Source organism: Canis lupus, chromosome 19 (genome assembly GCF_011100685.1).
Source record: "Canis lupus familiaris isolate Mischka breed German Shepherd chromosome 19, alternate assembly UU_Cfam_GSD_1.0, whole genome shotgun sequence".
In the NCBI taxonomy this organism is placed as follows: Eukaryota; Metazoa; Chordata; class Mammalia; order Carnivora; family Canidae; genus Canis; species Canis lupus.
The window spans coordinates 47,888,526-47,914,860 of record NC_049240.1 but is presented as its reverse complement, the minus strand read 5'-3'; the positions used below and the strand labels follow the sequence as shown (position 1 = coordinate 47,914,860).

The following is a 26,335-nucleotide window of genomic DNA, read 5'->3' as shown; positions in this document are numbered from 1 at the left end:
ACAAGAACAAAATGCCTTCACTGCAAAATTTGATCTCATTGGAGGTGGTCAGCACCTTGACTTACTCACTTCTGTTTTCTAAGTCCCAGATGGATTTTTCTGATTGTTTGAATCTGGGTCCTTACATGATGCAAACAAATGCATCTGAGAAATGGAGTTTTTAGCTTGGAAGGTCCTATTGTAGAGGAAGCTAGAGAGCACGCTAGAGGTTGAGAGCAGCCTAGGGGGTTCTGATTCTGATCTGTCGTAAATTGAAGTCAAGATTGACCCAGGGCAACAGTCACCTGAAGATTTGAGCAGCCTGGGTGATCCACCTGTTTAGTTGATTCTGGCTATTTGGCAAGAAGCTATGTGGACTGCTCCATAGAGCTGTTTGTTCTCATGATGTGGAACTGACTTTACCAAATGAGCGATCCAGTAGAGCAAGGAGCTAGCTGTAATACTTTTTAGGACCTAGCCTCAGAAGTCAAGAAACCATCAGTTCCAGGGCATTCTGGTTTTGTTCAAAGCAAACTTCATGCAGTGAGAAAGAACTACAAAAGTCATGAATTTCATGGGGTGAGGATTTGGGGGCCGTTTTGGAAGTTGGCTATCATGTCTCTACACTGCCTGCCTTCTTTAACAGCAGAAATTGATCAAATTTGTCTGTAGAAGAGAAAAATGATTTGAAAAAAAAAAAAAAAGAAAGAAAAGAAAAGAAAAGAAAAGAAAAGAAAAGAAAAGAAAAGAAAAGAAAAGAAAAGAAAAGAAAAGAAAACAACAACAGAATGGAACCTGCCAAGAATTTGGATAGTATGTGGTTCTGTGTTACATCTTAAGGTTACAAAGTGCACAACATCTGCCAGTTTTCTAAAAGATTCAGAAATGCTGTTTAGTTACTTGTTCTCAGGCTTTCTCCTCTCAAGGCAGAGAGTGTATCATAAAATCATAACTCAGTCTAGGTGTATGTGTTTTGATGTTTGGAGATAATGAGGTTGTGATACTTTGTCTTCCAGAATAGCTCTCCTGTCCTCGTCTCTGAAATGAAGAGGTTGGATTAGCTGTCCCTATGGTCCTTGCTCAGTCTCCATTCCCTAAGACCCTGACTAACTTTGAGAATTGGAGTGAACATCCCTGTGACGTACTATATAGATGTAGGCCATTCTCCTATGCCTCGGTCACATCATCTTATTTCTTTCATATCATGTATTGAAATGAGATTGCTGATGTATATGTCCCCCTGCATCCTTCCTCCCCTTCCCAAAATTAAACTCCTGTCTTGTTCACTGCTGAATTCCTAACAATCAGGGCAATGCCTGGTAGATGCTCAGGGGTGAATGTCAAAATAAATTATTTTTCAAGAAGATATCCTACAAGATCATTATTTGTAATAAGTCATCTCAAAAGTTTTGTTTTGTTTTCTCCTTTTTACTCGACTTATGTCTTCTCAGCCTTTCCCTTATCTTTTTTAGCCTTTAAATTTTTTTTTTTTTTTTTCCTTTTCTCTTTTGGTGACACTCCAGCTCAGGATTCCTTCTACAGCTGTGAATGTTTTAGTCTTATTCAGAGTTGGTGCCTGGAAGGTTCTCCATCTTGATTTCTTTCTGATATGGGTTATTCAGACTCTGTGACTACTGTTTAAGATAATTCTTTTAGGGCAGCCCTGGTGGCTCAGTGGTTTAGTGCCACCATCAGCCCAGGGCCTGATCCTGAAGACTCGGGATCGAGTCCCACATCGGGCTCCCTGCATGGAGCCCGCTTCTCCCTCTGTCTGTGTCTCTGCCTCTCTCTTTCTCTGTGTCTCTCATGAATTTTTTTTTTTTTTTAAGATAATTCTTTTAAGAGATGCACTTGGCAATCCTGTGATTTTCTGCTATGGATACTGTTTGGGAGCCACATTTCTTATTGCTTTGCTAGCCCTTCCTTATTGTGTGTCTTATAGGGTCCTTTTTGGGTGAGTTGCTGTTAGTTTTTGAGCCTGTGAATATTGATGAACCTGAGGGTTCTGACTTTAATATATACAGAACAGGAAAGTCACGATATTCACCCTTGGGTATATGGTAGGATTTTGCTCTCTTCACTGTGCATGGCTTGCAGAGAACACAAGGCTGTGTAAGTTAAGTAACAATTTGAACCTGATATAATGCTCCTGAGAAACTAGTGTTCTTAAGGTATTCACCCCAGATACAGAAGTGTCTGTGTACCTCCATTGTTTCCCTCAGAACCAGACTGATCATCCATATGCATTCCAGCCTGTCTCTGGGATCTTGAACTGTCCTCAGCAGAGGCTCATGACAGTTTTTCTGGATTATAGAACTTTTTGCAAAACTGACAAACTATTAACCTTATCTCCAGAGAGACATCCATTCACATAAACCCACAAATTTTACATATATGGTTCAGAAGGGCATAGACTCCTAAAGTTCATCCATGTACCAAGGTTAAGGACCTTGAATCTGAATTCTTCTTCTTCTTGTTTTTGAGTTAGAATTGACTTGGGAAACCATAGAAAGATTGAGGGGGAAGAAAAAGCTCTTATTGGTTAAGACTCAAAACATCTCCCTCTCCTTGGAGGTTCTCCCCCCTTCTTGGAACATCCAGTACTCAGACTACTAAGTCATTCAAGTAAACTTATCCAGGTCAGGATTCAGAATTCAGGCTAGGCTTATTTTGAAGATAACATCGTATGTCCTTTGACCTCACAGGTACCTCTGCATCAGTCAGATTGGATATATGTGAAGAGAGAAATCAGTACATCTGGATCATCAGGTAAGCAAATGGGACTTTGTTTTAATTCCTCCATCGATTCAGTCCTCTGTCAGTCTGCAGCCATTTCCTCTCATCTTTCTCTACTGCAGCATGGGTCAGTGAGATGATAAATATTTCTAAAGAGGAGGAAGCAGCCATTCTTAAGTTTTGCCAGATCACTTCGTCTGCTGCTTGAAGTCAGATTTCTTTATTTTAATTTTATCTCATTATTATTTCATATATTCACACTTCTATACTGGATAAAAATTCCCTGCTCTTCTTTTTATGTATATACTTTGGAGAGTTGTGGACAGCTCTCATATTGTTCCTTGGTTGTCAGCCAAGTTATACACATTTAACTCCTTTAATCTTTCTTTGTAATTCAGTCAGCTTGGCTGCTTTTTCTAGCTTTTCCCTTATTTCATCTGCATCATTAATAAACAGAAAAAGCATATTATCATCTAGCTTCTTCTACACCTTTCACTCTTTTTACTTTCCAGTTTTGCGTCAGATTCTTTGTTGAACTAAAGCCAGCCAGACATCATTCTTTGGACCACCTTGGCAAGACATGAATGACTTGCCTACAACTATCAGTGTCCCCTGCAGTAATAACATCAACGGTATATCCCAGACGAAAGGAAGGAAATGTGAAAGGAGAACACTGAGGAGCAAAATAATGCATTTGTCGATTCTATGGCAGACCGGCCCTTGCCACCCAGAGGAAATCATTGTACCTGAAACCCGTATTACAGGTTTTGTCCTCCCCAAGTATTGTGCACGGCACTAATTTGAATAATCAGGGAAGCATGCACTGTGCACTGTTTGCAGTTTGGCCACCATTCTCCCTCGGTTTCTTTTCCACATTCTCACTCTCCCACCGCCTTTCCCAACACTGATCATGACTTTCTGTCAGAATCTGTGGCCATGAGCAAAACTGGGCAGGGGATCATTTTGTTGGAAATTAGGTAGGCTCAGGTGGTGACACTCCACGCCTGTGTTTGTAACATGTGAGGCAAGTGCTTTAGTTCTTGCTATTTCTGTAACAGTCGTTGGTCTTCTTTTAACAGCTGATTCCATGGAAATGGGCAGGAGGAAGGGACTAGTGGACCTTTGCTGCTATTCATCAGTGCTGTATTAGTTTCACAACTTTCTTCCTGTCCTGATTGGCAGGGAGAAGCATACTGCTTCTAGATGATGCTGAGCTTAGTGTAAAATATGCCAGCATGGGATCTGGGCTTGTCACAGTTCATTTTTTCTTTTCATTTGGTTTGTAGAAAATGGACTTCTACCTCCACTTATCTTGTGCATTAGAGAGAAAAGGGTCAGACCTCTAGGAGCTAATGGCTTATTGGTGTGTTTAGTCACCAGATTCAGGTAGTATATTTGGCTGAAGCTTCCAACAGCACACACTTGGCTTTCTCATTTATGTTAGTTTTGCTTTTAATACAGAATTGAATAGGATACAAGAGATGGTTTTCCTGTTTGTGTCTGTGAGAACTTTCTAGATGATTTGTGGTTTAATCCTTTAAACATTTTTGATCATTTATCACTTTTTTTCCTATAATGTCATAAAAGTAGAATATTCAGATTCTACTGTTATAGTCTTTTAATCAGATTATTTAATTTTGGAGCAATCAAGGTCAGAATAACGGCTGACACAGTTGCCTCTGAATAGTCACCTAAAAGTTGTAACATTTCTTAGTTCTTTTTTTGCCTAATTTTATGGCCTTCCTTCATCTGTCAGATTTTAGATAACATCATGTGATTGGGAATCACATATTTCTTGGTCTCTGGCTTCTTAAGCAGGTAAGTATGTAACCTGGACTCCTTTTAAGTGTGAGTTTTAAAAACTGTTAATCTCTCATGTGGCTTTCAACTGCCGACAATATTGCACTCAAGCTAATTTCTTTAGGCAATTGATAGATTCTTCAGCATAACTTTTGTTTCTTGAGTCTTTTCAAGACTTGTCAAACAAAACAAAATGCTAACCTGACTTTAAGGGGCAAAAAATCCACCCCCCAACCCCGTACTATATTATTCTTTGTTCTCTATGTGCATCAAAGTGACAATCCCACACTGTCTCAATTGAGGGAGTCTAGCACGAAATAAAAAACAGCCTGGCACTGTTCTAGGCTGGCAGCCAAAATGTTTTGTGTAGCTTGGTTCTGGCAGTGGTTTTCATAAGGCAGAGAGAGGGTCTACCCTCCCAGCACCACTGAAGGAAGGCAAGCAGCCGTAGTCTTTGCTCCTTATCCCATTTCTTTTCCTTCGTTTTCCTCTTTCTTCATGTAGAACACCATCGTAAAAAAACAAAGCAAGCATTTCTTAAATAGAAACGTCATTCTCCTCACAACCTCCACGTTTACTAAATGGCATTGTTCCTTCTAGAAGCTTGTGTTAGATTTCCCTCTGCCAGCTCCTAGAGATTTCCTTCACGGTTGCATTTTTGCCACTTTTTAGAAAACCCTTCTGAATATTGCTAACTTTGGTCATGTTGACATAGTATTTTTGATGGGTTGGAATCTTGTCTTCCTTCTTGGCTTATTATTTGAATGGAAACTCTTGAATGATACTTGCTTGTATAATATGGATTTTTAAGCCAAGGTATCTCTTGTTGAGACCAAAAAGTCTGCCCATTGTTTTCTATTTTTGTCTAAAACTGAAGGTCGGCTCATAGATTTTGCAGATTGAATACTCATTTTTTTGAATGTCTGATAAATGTTGCCAGGTGAGCAAGTGAACTTCCATGAAATATAAAGATGTATATTTAAAATTTTTTCCTTTGCAATGAAAATGCAAGATAGAACGCAGTGTTTTTAGGTTTCTCAGTTTTTTCTAAATAATGGCTAGTGACCTATTATTACAAGGGGTGTGAAAACATAGCTTTATGATTTTAAGTGATAACTTGAGCAGGAGACTAGGTTTTCACTATTAGCAAGCATTCTGTTAAATTTTGTGGAATGTTCCTCAAAATGTAAATGTGTTTTCTGTTGTATTAAGCAAAAACAAATGACTGACTTTCAAGTGGTCTATTTTAAAAATTAGTGTTTTGCAATCAAGATAAGAATAATTAAATAGGCAAAATATGTTTTCCGAGGAGATGGATATTATTTTCACTGATTTTTATTTTTAAAAATTGTCAATGATTTTTGGCAATAAAAAATTACTTTGGGAGGAAAACTCATGATTTTTTGTAACAGTGTGACACATGTAACAAAAAAAAAAGTAAATTAGTGCTTCCTATTAGAATTATTAATGTGAAGCATTTTTATATGCCCTATACATGGGGAAATATATCTATTATGGATACATTAAGATCAACTTGTACAATATAAGAGTTGTTTTTCTTCCCTAGAGATTTATTTTTAATTTAGAAAATGCTTCAAAATCATGAAAAGGGTTTGGAAAACAGGTATAGGAGAATTATGCATTAAATAAACTCACCTGTTATTTTCTCTCGTTCTCAAGACAGGTTCAGCAACATATTGGCTCATTAATTTAACAAAACAAACAAGTGCTCACATTGCTTTGTATGTATAATGCACATGTTAATAAATGCTACAATTCTCCATTCCCCCCAATGCTGTTTTTTTAAGCTTGTATTTAAGTACCTATTTCAGTAGAGTAGCTAAGATGAATCTGGGTAGGATGCCTGTTAGGTTATATCAATTAAGTCTTTCGGTCAATATTTAATGTTTCAGAATTATGATATTTTTTAGAAGGGAAGTTAGTGAAACTTTCTTCTCTTGGTCCAATGAAGTGCGCGACTGTCTTGAATCCTCTGTACCAAGGTGTGATAATAGAGACCAAAAACTTACTCTCTATGTTCACATCCATTCAATAATGTTCACTGCATATTAAATGCTATGCATCGACTTTAAATACGTTTTCTCCAGTGGTATAATTTTTATTCCAATTAAGCCCTTTGTCTTTTCTGCGGTAGGAACGTATCTTTCAGTGATTTAGGAATTGCAGCAGGAATTGATGTATTTATTTGTTTATTCTAACTATCCACAGAGGCATAGTAGAAATATATTTAAGACCTGTAATGTTTTGAGTGTTTGAGCAGTTGTATTTTTTTGTTTGTTGGTTGGTTTTGTTTGTTTGTTTGTTTGTTTTGGTAAATGCTATTGAGTTTTTCATTTTTGTAAGTAATAAATTCTACAGTTTTGTTTAATTCAGAACACATCAAAGATTCTATATCTATAGTTTGATGTTACACAGTTTGTAGGAGTTACTGTATAGTAACTTAATCATTATATTTGTAGTGACATGGAAAAATAGGTTTTTTGAGGGATGCCAACAAAGTTGGATAAATACTAAATTTCTTATTTTAACTAGGATTTCATTTTATTATATTAAATATGTTTGTAATTATGAGTGGTGTTTTTTTTCATTTGAATATCTGCACAGGTTTTGAATATGACTCCTGGGTAGGTGGTTTGAATATTTTGTTTGTTATCAATTGTTGGTAACACGTAATAACAAATACTGATTTCTAAGTTTATGTGGTCAAAAGTATTAGTCATTTTTCCTCACGCACATGGTACACACTTCAGTGTTAAATTTCATTACAGAGTGTTGCATGAAAGTGTATGTGCTAATTCAGTTGTTTGATTTTCCCCTCATTTTTGATACATTTTAATTCCCCCTGCCCAACATATTATCATTCCGTAGACTACTGTCACGAGTATGTCATATGTTTTCTGTGGCATCTCACACTGCTCACTTTTTTATCCATAGTACCATATGAGTTCCCCCTTTTCAGGTTTACACTGCATATTTTAAGCTGCTGATAGTGTAAGTACATTGCAAGGTAAAGTGACATTTAGCTTTTTGAGATAGTGTCGTTTTTAGCATGAGAGCAGGAGTGTGTGTGTGTGTGTTTTCTTTTTCCTCTGCCCTAAATCTTCCCGTATTTCCCATTAAAACAAAGAAATTCAACAAACAAGCAAACAAAGAAATACAGAGATTTGGCTACAGCAGCAATTGAAATGCATCAAAAAGTGGCTACTACAATACAGTTTTATTAATGAATGATCTACATTGGTTCCAGCTGTGTCCATGTGATTAGGCCTTCACCAGGCAGCAATGGGTATTTCCCTATTGCTTTTATTTGATTTCCAAGAATGTGTCATCTGTTACATCAGCCCCTGCCAATATGCCCCCTGTAAAAGTGTTTTGTTTTCTTTTTCCTTCCAAATTTCTGAAGCATAAGTTGAATACCCACACATATCCCTGCCGAAATATTGTTTCTAGTGAATAGTGGCCTAGGTTTCTATGCCTGGTGTTGCATACCAAAATTCCAGAATATAAATTAAAGTAAATGTTTATTAAGTTTATCAGTAAATTCTCAGAAGTGCGGTTGCCTGGTAATGCTAAAGATAGACTATTTTCGCTTTTACGTTTCCATCTTAATATTTTATTACAGTGGTATAATGTGTTATAGAGGTGGACAAGCTTGCAGATTGAAATGGGGATCGTCCAGATTGTTCCCTTCCCTGGACCATATGGTATAGTTCTAAAAGCCTTTTGTACGCTGTCTGTTCAGTTTATTGTAAACTCAATCTTTAGTGCACCTAAAAAGATAACCAAATAAAAATGGGCCCGAGAAAAAGGACTTCATATCATGTAAGGGCCCCAGAAATACTTGTTTTAAAGGAGATAACTGCAGATGAAATTGAAGTTGAGATGATATAAACAAAGGAGGCTTGTCATTCTCTGAATATGCTTTGAGTTCACATGGATTGTACAAGATTGCCTTTGAATGCTGCTTTTTAAATGAAGGAATTCGTGTTATCTGACTATACTTATTATCCTTATTTATGTCATTCTTGTAGTCTCATGAAGAAGGGAATGTTGCTCTTATCTGTTTTACAGAGGAAGCTTCTACCTAGGAGTAATGCAAAAAAATATATAAACCCCAGGTTTTATGAATATATAGGTTTTTCTTTTGACTGATTTCAGTGAGAATTTAGGGATAGAATTTTCAGTAATTTCACCCTTTTAACCATTACCCCTACGCAGAGATTATTGAAAAGTTTCTCATTCCTTTTCATCCCCCCACCAGTCCCCCTCCCCACTTGACCTATTATGGTTCCATAATTCTATTTTAGGAAAATGGGATAAGAGATTGCTTATCCCATATGCTAAGACTCTTTAAAAGCTGGGAATGAGATGATTTCTCCTGACTCACACTCCCCTTCCCTCCAAAGTAAGCTACTGTTAGAGAAGAGCATTAGACATTACCCATTGCTTTTTGGCACAAGAGATTTGAAGCTGAAATTCTACCAAATGAGGGAGGAGAAAAAGGAGAGCCTGTGAAGAGCATGATTCTTTACTCTATCATTACCCTGAACCACTGAAAGGGTAACTGAGAGGAACTCAAATGTTATTGGAATGTGTAATTTCCTTTTGAATGGCCGCAGTGAAATATAGTTTAACAAAAAAGGCAGAAAAAGTATATGTGGCTTATGGAGCTGATGGTGATTGAAATTAATGAATCTTTCCAGCTCTCTGTGATTGAAATTATTCCAAGAATGGTACACATTCAAAATCTGTCCAACAGAAACCTTACAGAGGGAATTACCTTAAGGAGCTTACTAGACATTAAGTGGAATAGCACAATAATTTAATAGTACTGATGGTAAATTGGATACAACATATTTTTGGGATATAGATTTTTTCAATTTTGAAAAAAAATTAAAAACAGTAACTGATTTCAAGTTGCAGAGGAAGTTTTTCCTATTTAAAAAATATTGTTATCTTGTGGTCTTTCGTTTAATCAGAAGCTGCTTTCTAAAGTGCTCACACAATTGAAAACATAGTTTATACTTTGAAATGAGCTAGGTTCCTCTTTCCTTCTCTCTCCCTGTTCTCTTTCTTTCTTCCTTTCTTCCTAACCTTTGGCTATTTGTTTGTGTGTGTATGTTGTGTACGTGAGTGATACATACCACACTATAAAAAAAATGTTATTTTACGGGTTTGAGGATCAGTTAGGAAGAGAAATACAAATCCTGTAATGACTATGCAACAAATGGATTCATGTGGAGGAATTAGACCATGCTTATCTGAGTAATATATACTACTGAAGATTGTAGAAATGCAAATTTAAAATTGTTTTTATTTCTTTTAGCTAGGAAGAACTAGATCATAGCCTTAATCGAATTAGATAGTCTAACTCAAATAACTCCTCTTTGCTGCAGCTTCTTTTTAATGGTAAAAATGCCTCTGGCTCCAGGTATTAGAAGATCTTAACTGAATGTGACTGAAATGAGGAAGAGTTTTATTGGTCTCGTGTCATAAGAAGTCTGGAGGCAGTTAGTTCACAGATAACTGATGCCACTGGGGACCCAGGTAGCATCTCCTCCCTCATCCTTAGCATGTAATTTTTGCCTTTTATTTCACAGATGACTTATACCCCCAGAAATTGTGCTTACCTTCAAGCAGGAGGAGAAGTGAAGGATGCTCAGAAGCACTTTCCTCTCTCTCTCCCCCCTTCTCTTTTTTCGGAAAGGATTGTCTGCTCACTGGAGATATCTCCTGGGCCGAAAGTGTGTCACGTAAACTACCTCTAGCATGAGAGAAAAAGTATTACAGCCATTTTGTTTCTATTTTGGAGGAAGGCAGGGAGAAGAAGAATCGGAGTGCATATCGAGTGGGCTGTCCCAAAGTTATGTGCCATAGTTCTCAATTCTTTTGTATAAATTAGTTGCTTGAACCTTTGAACTTTCTGGGTACTTGGTGTATATAGTAGTTTGTTGCTGGTTCCCTTTGGACATCAAGTACATATGTTTTGGTTTTGTAATGTTATTTCTATGTCAGACGACAGGAACTATAATTGGGTCGTCTTGGTGTCTTTACTTTTAGCACAGTGCCTGCATAAGGACCCTCAGTTAACCCGTGGTGAATAAATGAATGGATGACTATTAAGAAATATATTTGTACTATTATTGGTATAAATCATTTATGCATATAAAGGATACAGTAGTATTTTTAACTTGTAAAAGGTTATGGACTACATTTTATTATTTTTTTTGTTGTTGCTCCTCTTTTTATTTTTTAAATTTAAATTCAATTTAGTTAACATAGAGTGTATTATTAGTTTCAGGGGTAGAGTTTAGTGATTTGTCAGTTGCCTATAACACTCACTGCTCATTACATAATGTGCCTCCTTAATGTTGATCACTCAGTTACCCCATCCCCCCACTCACCTCCTCTCCAGCAACCCTCGGTTTCTTCCTAGAGTTAAGAGTCTCTTGTGGTTTATTTCTCTTTCTGTTTTCATCCTATTTTTCCTTCTCTTCCACTATGTTCATCTGTTTTGTTTCTTAAATTCCGCATATGACATTTGTCTTTTTCTGAATGACTTATTTTGCTTAGCGTAATATGCTCTAGTTCTGTCTACATCATTGCAAATGACAAGATTTCATTCTTTTTGATGGTTGAGTAATATTCCATTGAATATATATACCACAGCTTCTTTATCCATTCATCTGTTGAAGGGCATCTGGGCTCTTTCCATATTTTGGCTATTGTGGACATTGCTGCTATAAACATTGCGGTACAGATGCCCCTTTGAATCACTGTTTTTATCCTTTGGATAAATACCTAATAGTGCAGTTGCTGGGTCTGGACTACATTTTACTGACTTACTTGTTTTTGCTAAGGGAACATCAAATTGTCAAAGTTGTTTTGAGTGGAAGATATTCAGATACAAAGATTATAGGAAAATCCTCAAAATGACTTAGTACTAGTGCTTTTGTTGGAGTGCATTATTCCATGAGTAAATATAAATATAATTTATTTTTAACTTTTTGCATAGACTATTGTTTAAATAAGGCTGTCTTGCAATTGTCATATATTAAGATCTGGTTTTTGGAGAAAGAAACAGTTTGAACTTATTAACATGGCAATTGGGTAATTTGATAATTTATATTATAGATCTTAATTTGCAAGAAGGAATTATTAGATCCTTGGTAGCCTTATAGCCAAGAGCACACCATATCACATTTTATTGCAGATGGCATTTGGGGTATTTCTCTTAATTCTTAGAGTGACAGCTTCCTGTTTTTCCAAGACATATGCAAATAGTAACTTACAATAGAAAAACACGTCTACAAGAAACCCTAAGAAGTCATTTTTATATCTGCTTGCTTTGTGAACTATCTTAGAGGAAAGCAGGCTACCTCTTAATTCGAAATCTGCAGAAGAAATGGCTGAGTGTACCTTGATTGTGTGACTCAGTGTCTCACAACTCGTCCAATGCCTAACTTAAATTCCTTTTGTTATATTTCCATTCTGTTTGTGTTATTTTGGCCTCAGAGGACAAAGAAAACAACTATCCACTATTTCCCATACAACATTCCCTATATAGCACCATTTTAATAAATTCCTCCTTTTTTCATTCATGGTGGCAGAGTTGCTGGTACCTTAATTACTAAAACAACCTGTGCATGGATAGAACTTATCTCCAAGCAGGGAATGTATTCAAGTATCTGGAACTTAAATTTTCTATCTGAGCAGTTTATAGTCACTGAAAATAAAGGAAGAGCTTTTAACATTCAGAAGGAGTCCTGGGGAGAGAGTTCCTACATAATCATAATATAGGCAAGATAGTTTCCTAGATTTGGACTCAGAATGGGTATTGATAGTCTGTTTTGGCCTTCAAGCTGCTCTTCTGGTCATACTTTTGGAGGGAATAATTTATGGGCCAACACTCTGCACTTGAAAAATTATGTTCTACCCTTTTTTCACCTTTGTGTTCTCCACCATCACTATAGTATCTGGTGCATCATAGGAACTACAATTCTGTTAAACGAACTGTTTTAGTTTCCCTTGGTAATGCTTCCTAATACAGGTAGCTTAATGCTTTACATTTCCCCATTCCACTTTAATTTAATTTTATGCTGCCTTATGAGCACTCATAGTTAATTTTTTGTTGTCATTATCTTCTTATTCAGTAATTTCTCTAGTGATTCATAACTTACTTGAATAACTAAAAGCAGTGGTAACGCCTGGAAAATTCACTCGATGATGTTGTTGTAATCTTTAATCCAGGAAAATTTTCCTTCTCTCTCATAAAGTGAAGACTTACTGTAGCCTATTGATGAGAATTCAAGAGTACATTAATTGAGTGCCTATTGTGTATAAGGCACTCTGTTGGATTATGAATGGATATAAATTATGCACAAACTTTGCTGCCAAGGAAGTGACATCTGGTTGGGCAGACAGACACACTTATATACTATATCACTATAGTATAGGTAGGATTGTGGCAACTGCTCTAAATGGGGTGGAAGCCAAGTTTGGTGGTACCACAGAGCAAGGAATAATTGCTTCTGACTGGCTAAATATGGATGAGCAGTTGACTTAAGCTTTTGTAGATGAGATGGAATTTGAATGCAGTCTTGAAATATATGTAGGAGTCTGACAGGTGGTAAAAGTGAAAGGGTTCTGGGAAGAGGAATGCAGTAACAGTGTTCGGAGGTGGAAATGTGTATGGAATGTTTTAAAAAACATTGGGTACATGGTGTGTCTGTGAGAGTGACAGGAATTGAGGCTAAATAGCTTGGAACCAAATTGTTAGGGGTCTTATTTCTTGTTAAGTATTATTTTCTCTTCTGTAGAAAAATAACCCCACATAGCCTTATAGGTATTTGAGTAGAGGAATGACATAAGGTATCTAAAAGTCTCAGAAGAATGGAGACAAGGTGAAATGTAGTGGCATATAGGGAGGACAGTCAGAAGCAGAGGCCTAATTGAGGTTGGAGATGATGAGGGAGGCTGGGGGCACAAGGTCTGGGGAGGAGGACCTGATATCCAAGGTCCCAGGGAGGTCAGCTAAAAGCCCTGTGGGTTGTTGATTTGGCGAGTTGTGCAGCAGTGTCCTGGCTCCTACATTATAGAGGGCGCTTTCAATTTTTTTTTTTTAAGATTTTATTTATTCATGAGAGAAACAGAGGGGCAGAGACATAGGCAGAGGGAGAAGCAGGCTCCACACAGGGAGCCTGATGTGGGATTTGATCCTGGGACTCCAGGATCATGCCCTGGGCTGAAGGTGGTGCTAAACCACTGAGCCACCCGGGCTGCCCCACTTTCAATTTTGAGCCTTCTTTCCACCTGTGTCAGATTGGAATACTGTGGGACATGCCACCTGGCAGATGAGTTATTTCAGCCTGGATTCCAGAAGAAAGTAAAAGGAGAAAGGGATTGGGTGGTTGTTGAGGGAGCCAAGAGTTTTCTGCACAGTTCTTCAGCTCCTCCTTATAGTGGGGGGTCTTGGCCCTCTGTACTTTCTTTCTGGCTTCTTGGTTCGTTGTCTTCAAGTAGAACTTGCTCCTGGTCCCTTTTTGAGACCCACTCAGATGTTTTATCACTCTGTATTTTAATTACATCCAGCTCTGAGGTAGAAACTATATTTGGGTCATCTTGATATCACAAAACACTTGGAATAACTTTTAAAATGCAACCATTCAATAAATGCTTATTAAATAAAGCAAATTTGTTTAAGCTTTGCAGTCACAGACCTTCTTCCTCTCTGAACATGTCAAGCATGTTCATCTCAGGATCTTGCTGTGCTTGCTGCCTGGAAAGCTTTAGATCCAGATCTGTTTAGCTCCCGTCCTCTTCTGGTTTCTGTTTAGATGTCATCTCGTCGGCGAGGTGTTCTTTGACAATCCTATATAAAATACCACCCTTTCCTAGCCCCAAGCCTTGGCAAGACTTATCCTGTATTACCCTGTGCTATTTTTTTTATAGCACCTGCAGCCCTTCTGATGGACGTCAACTCGACGATGGTCTTTTTACTACAATTAGAAAGACATTTCCTGTGATAACAGGAACATTTGTTTTGTCACCTAATTTATCCACAAGCCCCTGGAACAATGTTGGGCACATAGTAGGCACAGTAATATTTGCTAAATGAATGGTAAAGATCAGACTGAAAAGGATAATAATCACGGAAGTACCAGTTTGTTTACACATTTATGCAAGCACTGGTATTGTTGTTATAACTTTTATAATATCAAATCTTTAGTATTGCTCTCAGAAAAATAAAAACAAATTCTATTTTCTATAGATTGCTCCTGTGAAATCTAATTATGGATTAGTTTTTGTTTTAAAAATATTTGAATGCCAAGCATATCCAGTCAGAAAACACTTTTATTATCCATGCCAGCTTAATTTTTAAGGCAGTGAAATGGAAGACTGTCATTTCAGCAAGCAACTTACTTTCATTTGTGAGAATGGAATATTTTGAATATTCTAATTGATTTTTGAGGATGATTTTCCAGGAAAATCATCCTCATTTCTGTACACTGTACATTTGCCTTTAAGACAGGAAGAAACTAGAAAGAGGCATGGAAATTATTTACTCAGAAAGGTGAGAACTTAGAGTTGTCAGATAAATGGTTAGGAGGGTGGGTCAGTCAGTTCCAATGTAAAAGGTAAATCTTGGAACACTGAAAACTTTAAAGAAGATCTGGCTTAAAACATTATTTTATATGCATATTTAAGGTTTGTGAAGAGATCCTAGACTGTCATGAGCCCAAGTCTCTATTTTATTGTATTTTACTGCAAATTCACTTGGATATTTTTCCAGAAATCTTAAGTCTGTAATTTGGCTGTAAAAAAGTTGGTTATCAAATCAATATTATTATATGGCTTTTAGTGTCATAAGAATTCCCTTTTGGAAACCTATAAAAACTCATTTTTTCTCACCATAAACTTTATCTGTCACTTTTCTGTAAGGTCAGAGTACTAATGCTGGAGGTGATCTGCTCTGGGACAGAGAGTCAACAAAGTGGCCATAAAGTTAAAAAATGCCACATGGTGCTTTCCTAAGATTAGGATTTCTTTTTCATATCAAATTCGTGCTAATTTTAAAATATGGAAAGTTATATGTTGATAGGTGTGTTCTTAGTGTCCATTTAAAAAGAGATGAATTGATAAACTTGCCCCTAATTGTTGCAGTTAGGTATTTCATGTTTTTGTTAGTACTTCTGTGTTTCCTGGAGGTTAGTTCTTAATCGTCTCTATACTTTTAATGGTAGGTTGTTTTCCCTCTAGGTTTATAACTTAAATTTTTCCAAGTAGATGGTTTTAAAAATGAAATATGATGAAACTGTTGCACTGGAAAACAATTCCAGGAATAATTCTTTCTTATCACTTGAAATTTTCATGTTTTCATGGTATTTAAATTGTAAAAGTACTAGGACCTGGAGGTTCCATTTCAAAATATTTCTCTTTTAAGTCTGAGTTGATATTGGGTTAATATTTATTGAGTGAGTATCCATTCACCTATTGGATGAATATAAATGCAATAAATATAGGAAAACTCTGAGAGATTATGAAAGGAGACAGTCTTTTAAAATTAAAAGATTGCATCTGTAGTAGTTGACTATGCAATCAGTCCCTCCTTTTAACATGTGTAGCACATATGGATGATTACACAATAACAGGTTTCTACTTTTTTAATACAGACACTTTGGAGATTAAATGTGAAACTAGAAGTTCTTTTCAATTTTATTCACCTTAATTAAATATTTCCCCTTATTTCAAGACCTGTATCTAATTATTCAGGGCACAAATTAATTTTGACATTTTATTTGAACTTTAAAACTGAGTTTGCACAATGAATGTTCCTATTCAAAACTCTAAGTACTAAAATAGTATTTTAGTTTCTAACACACTCTGTCAAAAGTGCCAGCTCTAGATTCCTTATGGATAATAAAACCTTGATCTGTTTACAATTATTTAATAATTCACGTACTTTAAAAAATTAACCGGGTATTACTTTTATTTCATGCGTTAGACAAGCAATATTTGCAAAACCGAATTATAGTGTTTGTGAATAGCTCTAGCCCCATTAGTTTAACCCTTGCTGATTAGTTTTTTAAGTTTCTTTATAACAATAGTAGTTAGAATAATTTGAAAACCCCCAGCAAGCTTCTGGAGGGGAGTAAGCCTTCAGTAATTGGGAAGTAGTTTGTTATTTCAAACAATTTGGCCGCCTTCCTAAAGTTAGGAAAAATTTGTAGTTTCTTTTAAGTGCAAGTTGAAACATTTGGTGAAGTTAACTTGAAGAATAAAATGAAACCTGAAGAGAAAACCAAAATCACCTACAGTTGTACCATAAATGATTATTTATGCCTACCTGTGTGCATGTGCATTCTCGCTCACGTTTCTATACTCATTTCATTATATGTTTTTACGTATTCATAGCATGCAGTCATGCAAGGGTGGAAACATTTTCCCATGCCAACAAATGTTCTTGTTACGATTTTTGATCATTGATCATTTAACTATGAAATTCCTAGTTGTTGGACATTTTGGTAGCTTTCAATTTGGGGCAAGGACTTCAGTAAAGATCCTTGATAATTTCCGTGGTTAATTCTTAGAAGTAGCATTATTGCATCCAAAGATAGGCACAGTTTTTGGGCTTTTTGTATTACATTCAAGTGTGATAGGACATTTTGATACCTCAAAGCAAATCCAGCCTCGTACATTGGTAGAGTTGATGGCAGCCTTCAGGGCTTGAGAAAGATCCTTTTAATTCACAAACTATTCTCATCCCTTCTGCAGATGGCTGAGATTTTGCCATCACCTGTTGCTCCTTTGTATCATGCAAGTACTCCTCGGAGAGGTGACATTGTGCCTGGCAGGGATTTACTCTGTGCAATGTGCAGGAGTTTATCTGGTATTTTCAATCTAGTCCTTGCAAGTTAAGTTCGGAGGTAAGGCGGGGGCAAGGGACGTTAGAACAATGGACAAGAGTAATGAAGGGGGAATAAGTATTTCTTTACTTCAGTTCTGCTAAGATCATTTGAGCAACTGTTATATGGAATGCAAGATATTATGTACCTAGTTTTACGAGTTTAAGTTATAATCTCTCTCTACAGTGATTGAGGCTGTTTGTTAACTGTGAATGCTAATTAATCCAGTAGAGAGACTTAACGGTCCCAGATATGGTGCATATACATGCTGGATAGAGATGCAAGGGGGAATTAATTAACTCCTAAGCAACCTTACTCTGTTTGAACACACTGTTTGCAAAGTGTGAAATTACTTCCTTAAGAGATGATGAGGATGCAGAGTATGGCTTTGGGTAGTTTGTAGAGAATATTCTGTACTGTAGGGTCCCTGCTTCATTAGACAAAATATTTATATCATTGGAATGTCTCCTTGAAAAACCAGGTGATAAAGAGATAATAGTGACAGACAAGGCCACTAAGTAGATAAAAGTCATAGTGCTTGCTCCAGTCAGGAAACTTTGAGCTATTGCTACTTATCTTTTATTCAGTGGAAACTTGTGTGTCAGATGATATGGGCAAGCCTGCGCTTCCTCTGTAGAAACTATGGAGAATAGTAGACCTTCTAGAAATAATACACTGTTGCCTGTGTATGTCTTTTCTTTACTCAACAATCTCAATCCTAAATATCTTCAGGATTTAAAAATTCCAGTCTATTATTATCAGACTGACTCTTTTTCTTATAATAGTGGATAGCTAATAATATGCCCCTTGTGATATTTAAAAATAGTGATACAGCTCTCATTACCACATCTCTTAGCCCCAGACTTACTCAGCCCTGGTCTAAACTGGGTTTCTGGGCTTTTTAAAATTTATCACTAATGATCTCTAGAATCTATCCAGTTTTTCTAGTGTTGGCTTCTTAAACCATCAGTAAAATGTCTTAGGCCACTGGCAGATTCTTGAAAAATACATGGCAGCTAGAAAAAGACTGCTGCAATGCATAAATAGAAGAAAATATACTTTTAACTAATTTTACTTCTAATAAATAAATTTCTATAATTAGGTGGAACTTTGGAGATGAGAAAAGTGTCACCAAACATTTTAGTTGATACGTCGTTAAGGCATGGTTTTACTGATGTGGATCTTTAAGGACAAATTCTAATACTGGCTTTCCCTCACACTTCCTAACACCATTTAAGTGAATCTGTCATTGCAGGGTGACTTCTGCTAATATAAAGGGAGTATTAAAAATATTAAGGGTGTCTAACGTCGGTTCTTTTAAATATATCTATTTCTAGCCCTTCAGCCCTCCAGAAATTTCTCTTTCTTCTCCCAAGTGTATACCTGATACTCTTTTGCCCCCTGAGCTGTTAAGATTTTGTATTTCTTGAAAGTTGATTTCCCTCACTGATAAATAGATTGATTTGTGAGATTATGTCCTTTTCAGTTTTCAGTGGAAGTGAGTAAATCCAGAACTTTATACTTGGTGACATTTATTTCAACCCATCAAGGGAATACCACCCATGTTTGCTTGGGTTGCAGCACTTCAAATAGGACGTGGAGAATGTTTGTGTGTTAGAGTCACCCTGCTATTTCTGTTTCAAAATTAACTGAAAATGTGATATGTGCCTCCCACTTGGAGAGGGAAACTTCTCAACAATTTTTTATTTAGTTAAGATGGATTAAGTTCTTAAGAGATGTTAGAGCGAGACTCACTAGCGCCAGTATAGTTAAGAATCTGTTAGTCATTTTATTTTAAACTCATTTGGTGTGTATATTTATAATTATCTTGCATAATCCAAGTCTGAGTTAAAATTTGGCATGGAAGCCAATGTAGGGTAGCAAGATAGTGCTTCTGACCAAGAAAAATATGCCTGTCTAATGATTAAACCAGTTGAATCCTTCCAGGTCACAGACTTGACTGTCCTTGTGTTAAATATTCTTGTAGTGTCTGGAAAGGCTAGAGAAGATAGTTAGTTGCCTGTGGCTTCTAAACCCCTCAGTAGGGCTGCTGGCAGAACTATTTTCCTTAGAAGGAGGTGCGACAATTTGAATACAATAAGATGCCACCTGTTATATTTTAGGTGGTGATAGAATTTGTGCATCCAGTTCTCTCCATTAGAGTAAGTAGTAATTAGTGGTAGGAAGGGGTGATTATTTGTGGTTGATAATAATAAAGGTCTTGGACAAGTTCAAGAAATTGTCAAGGCCATTGCCGAAGAGTTTTTTGGTTTATTGAATCAACAGAGTGTTGAACACTTTCTGTTTGCTAAGGGCTAAGGGTATAGTGGAAAGCAAGCAGACCTGGTCATTGTCCTTTGGGAACTTAATATCCAGTAGAGGATACGGATATTATATAGTCACTCATATAAATGTAGCCTACAAGTGGTAAGCAGAAAGAAGTACTGCAGATTATTATATCAGGGAGACTCAGACTTTGATGGTGGCAGGACTGGATCACGAGATAGACTGAGCCTATCTCTGGCTGACCCCTTGCCTCCTGCTTCAAACCATTCTTGCCAAATGAATCTTGGTTATTGTCTTTCTCCCCTCTTAGTCATTAAGGCCTATTGCCCTATGGGAAAGGTGTTAGTCTAGAGCTGAGGGGTGAAGGGTGAGAGCTGTGGGTCCAGGGAAAGGATGATTATTCAGAACTCTGGAAGGAATTACAAGAGATTAGAACAAAAGTTTTGAGTTTTATCACCCTAACTATATTCTGTATAACTATATTGTGTGGTTTATGCCACTGATGTCCTGGATGTACAAACTATTAGGAGTTATATAATTAGATATAATATGTGATACATATATTTATCATTTATACCGACATTTATACTTCACATGCATATAAATATATACTGCACTATATATAACTTACATATTAATAATTAGTAAACATTGATATTTAATCCAAAAGCTCCAAAGACTAGAAAATGGACACGCCTTTTACTTATATCCTACCAGATACCTGCAATAAAGTATAATGGAAAGATACATGACTGTAGGGTCAGAAGACCTGGGTTTAAGCCCTTGTTCTGTCATTTACTCTGTGATGCTCAAATTCTCTATTTCTTCCTCTATGAAAGAAAAATGGTTGGTCAGTGGCTCCCGCATTCCTTCCACCAATGATTCTGTGATATACCTGGGTTTTTCTACCTAGGTATCCATATCTGAATGGATCAGATGATCCAATTTTCTCCCACTGGACTGATTTGCAGCCCATTTCAGGAAGGTAGAAGCCTTGGAGAAATGCCATCTTGAGAAAGCAAATACATTATTCATCTTGTCAAATTTTTATAAAATGAATAATTGTTGGCAGAAAGTATTTAAAAATGCCTTTTCTTCTTCCCCATTAAATAAAAGGATAATTACTAAATGTGAAATGGGATCTCCAGATTTATGGTGAGGGAATTGGCTTCTCATCCAACTTCCACTGCTAGTATTAAACTAGGATGATGATAGATCAAGCAGATTAAAAAATTGCAGGTGATTTTCAAAATTCATGGATCTCACAGATATTCATTTTCTTAGGCTGTGAAACTTGCTTTGGCCCAGAATGCAATTGCTGATTGGTGGTGTTTCTACCATTTCTTTTTATCATTATTACTTCTATTAGTAGGTCAAGATAAACTCGTATCAACATAAAAAAAAAATCTAGTAAAGTCTCATTTCTGTGAACAGTAAGAAAAGAGAATCAGTCTTTGAAAGAGAATATAGTAAAATGTGTTTAAATATACCAGCTGCTTGATTTAGTTTAGATTTTGGGAGTAATGGAAAATCATTTGTAGTGGTGCTGCCTGATGCTCGGGACCTGTGGGCAGTGAGAGAGCGATGTTACTTGAAAGGCAGCATCAAGTTCGCATTTCCTCCTGATTTTTGGTGGAACTCTGCAAAAACTTAGTGACATCCACAATGTGCCGGATCCTGGGAAGCTCCCAGGAAAAGACTGGCACCATCCCTGTCCTGCGATTTTCAAAGGCCCAGAAGGAAACAGGCCATGGAAAGAGAGTAAAACAAGAACTGAGAGTGTACAGAGCAGAAGGGAAGTCCTTTTTAAGAGAAGTTCAGGGAAAGGCTTTATAGAATTGGTGATTCATGAGCAGAAATTTTAAGGAAAGTTCATGAGGTGAACATTAAGAGGCTGAAGAAAAAGAAGAGATAAAGGTGTGGAATCCCAGAAGTGGAACTGCGTGAGTGTGAGCGCTCGATATCCCCACAAGGCAGAGTCTGGGCAAGTGAGGAAAGAGAAATCACAGGGGAGAAGGAGAAGCAAGGCCCTGGCGAAGAGGAAGGAAGGGCCAGAGAAGCCAGGTCTTAACAACCGTGTGTAGGAGCTTTGGGCTGTACCCACAGGTGATGGAGACCTTGAAGGTTTTTGAGCATGTCACCTCATGGTCAGATTTGCATTTTGGAAATTTCTTGTGGCTGAATTATGGCGAATGGTATGATGGGAACCAGATCGTGTGGCAGCATGGGGACCTAGTGAAAAGGGTAATGCAGTGGTCCAAATGAGTGATGAGATGGTTTTCTGGTGTAAAATTTTCTATTGATTCATAAATATACTGCTACATCTTAAAATGTCAGCAAATTGAAGATACTTTTAGCATTCAGTAGAACTGATTCATTGCTACTTTTATAGTTTGAAATTATTCATGAAATTAATAGCAATGAAAAATTGAAAGAGGACGAGTATTTTATTTGTCAGTGAAATTAAACCAGTAAACTTCTCACAAAAAATTTCGTAGTTATAATTTTGCTATATAATGTGGAATATAGCTTCACAAAAATGTAAGGCAATGAATTTGTAGTGTATACACATCTATTTACTTGGGGAAATTATGCATATTTGATAACAAGTGAATGATGTCATAGTGTCAGTGCCTATAAGTATTTGTTCAGTTTGCATTTGATACAGTTATAACCAAGACTTTATATTAATTTAAGTCATGGAATAAGTGACTGATAGTTCTAAACAGAAAGTTAAGTCCAAAGTTGAGAAAGAATGGAATATTTGTTAGGGAAAATTAAATAGCAATGTATACATATAAGATTATGATTTTTTCAAGAGCTTGTATAAAAGGTCGTAGGAAATCATATAATTGGAAAAGCACAATTGAAAATTACTTTAAACTGTGTCACAAACAGGATGGCATATAAGTCTTCTTACCAAATCTTGGTTTGGGTGCACAAATCCTTAGTTCTTCATTACCGCAACAGGAAACTAAAGTCAGAGCTGAAGAAATGAGAACACCCATAGCACTGTGAGGGCAATAAAATATTACAGAGCTACATCTCGTTCAGTATGAACCCAAGATTTTCATTTTTAGTGTTGCTATTTAATTACACACAGTAGTACATAAGTTGTCATAAATGTTAGGCTGTATGTCCACAGTCAGATAATGTAGGAATGATCAGTTTGCATTATGCATTATCTTTAATTCACACTAATGCTCAGGAATCTGATTCATTCCTTACTGTTCGCCAAACTTTCTTTAATTATGTAGAATATTGTCGGTGCCTGTAGTTTTAGGATTGGAAGGTTTGTACAGTGCATTTGATATCACATTGCATTTTAGTACTCAGAGATTACATTGAAGCTTTAGGGGTTAGGATGAATTTTCTACACCTCTTTTTATAAAAAGTTTTTTAAAAAATAACTTTTTGGTAGGATCTGCTTATCTCTATGTCTCCCACCCTCTGACCCCCATATGATACTTGATTATAATGTGATACTTTGAGGACACTTTATTTTATTTTTTAGTAAAAATATATTTTTACTATATATTCACTCTTATTAGGTTCTGTTAGGGGAATTGATGGGCACATGTTTCAAAGCTGAAATCTTTTTATGCTTATTTTTTACTATTTAATGAGATTTCAGGTATATTTTAACAACCGGGGTTTCCCTGATGAATCATTAAAATAAGTGAGTGGGTTGGAAGGTAATACTAACTTTTCTCAGTACTGCCCTGTTTTACCCTGCTGGGTTATTGGTTGCTTTTAAAATAGAACCTGGTGTGTTGGAGTTGGTGGGTGGAGGTGCAGAAGAGAAGGGGTCAGTAAGAAAATACCAGGTAAACCTCTGATGACCTATTGGGAAGTCCTACTCAAATTTTATTTTCCCCAACTTAGAGCATTTAGTGTCTAAAAGTTCATTGTGTTTTGCTCTCCCAAGCTTAACTTTTTAAATATTGTGTATAGGCAAATAGAAAATATATTTTCAGCTATTGATTGAAGTATAAGGTATCAAGCCATGTGTGGATTAGCCTGTGGAATCAATTTCTCATGTGTGTGGGATTAAAACCGTTAAAACCATCATCACTGAAACCATACCTTCCTACAGCTAATAGCAGTAAGGTGTCTGTGGAATATATTAACACAACAATTCCTCTGATTTAAAATTATTACTTGGTATTTGGTTGGAAAATTATTTTAATATTATAAGTAACTGAATTGACATCATATATGAGGGCTAATTACACATTTCTAATGTGACTTAGGTTTAGTTTAAAAAAAATCCACATGATGTATTTATACGTAGCATATTTTTTCCAATAAATCAATGGCATATTGCAAAATTCATTCTCTATACTTTCAAAAACAAACCAAACCAAACAAAAAAAACCCACAAACCTACAACAGCAGTTCTCTTAGAGGAGGTACAGCAAAATGTAGTTCACCTTGAAAATGGCTCAGGGAATAAAGAAATTGGGTCAAGCTTAAAATAAATTCAGGTACAGTGACAAAAAGTTTTAATAAAAATTAAAAATATTCACAGCTTTGGTTTCAGGCTACTTTTGTTCTTAGCGATCTTATCAATGCATTATTAGTTTTTAATTGAGATGACACTAATGGCACTTTCTCATTTTGGTCAAAATGTTTATGGGAAACATCTTTGTGGTTTTTCACTTTGTATCCTGTTTTAATTGGTAAATATAAAGTTCTGGAAAGGCAGACAATTCTTAGATCATTTGACCTCTGGGGATCTTAAGTAGAATTTGAATTGGTTTAAAATTCCTATGTCATAGCTATCACTTTGACTCATTTATATTGCCAATTTAATGTTTAGCGTTTAACCATGTATCGTTAAATCATAGTATTGATAATGAATTAAACTTTCATAAAACTTTAATAGTATAGTAGATTCTCATTCATCTGGTGTCACTGGGGAATAAAATACGCTGAAGAAATGAGTTTTTTTTTTTTAACCGAAGCTTACTGGGTTAAGCAGAAAAACTTAAAAGTTGATAAAAATTTATCTGACACACTTTGTATGCTCTTTTTGGAAGGAAGAATGGATTGGCCATTAACTTTTTTTTTTAAACTTTTTCCTAACATCATGAAATATTAACATTCTAGTGTCAAGTAGAAAGGACATGGGCTTTTTGATTAGTATTTGTTCCCTCACATAAAAAAAGGTTTTTTGTTGTTTTTTTCTTTTGAAATAAATGTGACACCCCTAATTGATATACTTTCTCAGTTTTTGCGGGGGTGCATGTGCTAATGCTTTAACAGATTGATTAACTCAGGCACCTATGTAAGACCTTTGGCTGTGTATAGGATCACCTATCCTCGGTTGGCAAACACCTGGCCACAGCCTTGGGCTGTAAAGGACACCCTCTCCTTGCTGAGGAGTAAGCATTTTCAGTGTTCAGGACTGCTGCTCCCAAGCATTGGTAGTGGTCCATGATGTCTCCATTCACCCGTGCTTGTGAGCATCTGTGGTGTCTGGGTGACCACCTGCAGTTTTTTGGGATTATTGCTAAAATGAGCAAATAGTGCATTCCCTTTAAGTTTTAACAAATTCCAGCATAACAGCAAAAATTCTCTTTAACAAAAAATTTTTTTTTTTTTTTAACCTTATGCTTGTTTGTTTCAAGCGGTGTTTTCTAAAACAAAACTCAAGCACAGTAAGAGTATTGGCACTTTTCTTTAATGTGCTATAATGGCATTTGGTTTGAATCTTATATTTAAAAATCAGCTTCCTCTCTTTTGCTTGCACCTAATGGGAATGGTCTTTCTTCCAGGTTGTGCTTTTAAGAAGACTATAGGGAAGAACGATTTTCTTCTTGCCACAAAAGTTGCAATAGAAGTAAGTAGGGGAACTGCCAGGATATGTCTGTCTCCACAAAACAAGCAGAACAAATTTCCATGAATCAAAGCCACTAAGTATAGTTTTCAGAGATGGTAAGACATAGTTACTCTCCCTAGAAAAATACCCCAAATGCAGGCACACCCATTGGCCACTAGAAAAATGCTCGAGTAAACGCTACTTCAAACCTGTACATTTCACTCTTCTTACTGAGCTATTAAAGGGGTGGAAATCTACTATAGCTATAATCTTTTTTTCCCCTTTTCTATTTTTCGACCTCCCACATGCTTGGTGTTCAGTTCTGCTTACTGAATGTCTTGAATCGACAATAGCACCTACACCTACTGCCTCCACATTGGCTTATGGTTTACAGATAACTAATGATTCAGACCCATAAGAAACATCTGTAAATACATGACATTATACGTGTTCTAGATTAATCATGAAAAAGGGCAAAGGGATGAGGAATCAAAATTTTTTCCCCTTCTAATATGATGTTGCCTTCTTTGAGGTTATATGAATGAAATATTCTTTAGAATGGTTTAGATCACATTCTCAGGTCATTTTTACAACAACCTTTTAAGGATATATAGGGCATATATACCCTATCATGATTAGATCAGAGGAAATAAACCAAGATAGAGATAACTGTGATGTGATCTCGTAAGCAAACTAATGTCAACTGCTTTTAGTCTGTCTGCCTCAAAACCTTTGATATAATTTTCAAAATTGCCTTATATTAGTCTCTCAGTTGACTTTCTAG

General features: G+C 36.3%; 1 protein-coding gene across 14 annotated transcripts in view; it reads left to right on the top strand.

Moving 5' to 3' along the window:
• The window catches only part of GTDC1 (glycosyltransferase like domain containing 1), a 392,925-nt gene that overhangs the window by 94,910 nt on the left and 271,680 nt on the right, over positions 1-26,335 (top strand). For 10 of the 14 annotated variants that reach the window (XR_005374275.1, XM_038565123.1, XM_038565125.1 and 7 more), the window contains one exon: positions 2,685-2,748. Coding sequence is in view for 7 of the 14 variants with exons in the window: in XM_038565123.1 (XP_038421051.1) it covers positions 2,685-2,748 (64 nt within the window). In the remaining 7 variants the exon portion in view is untranslated. Of the gene's footprint in view, positions 1-2,684; positions 2,749-3,227; positions 3,480-25,507; positions 25,573-26,335 lie in introns of those variants that run through there. The other 4 variants (XM_038565121.1, XM_038565119.1, XM_038565122.1 and 1 more) reach the window with 4 other exon arrangements.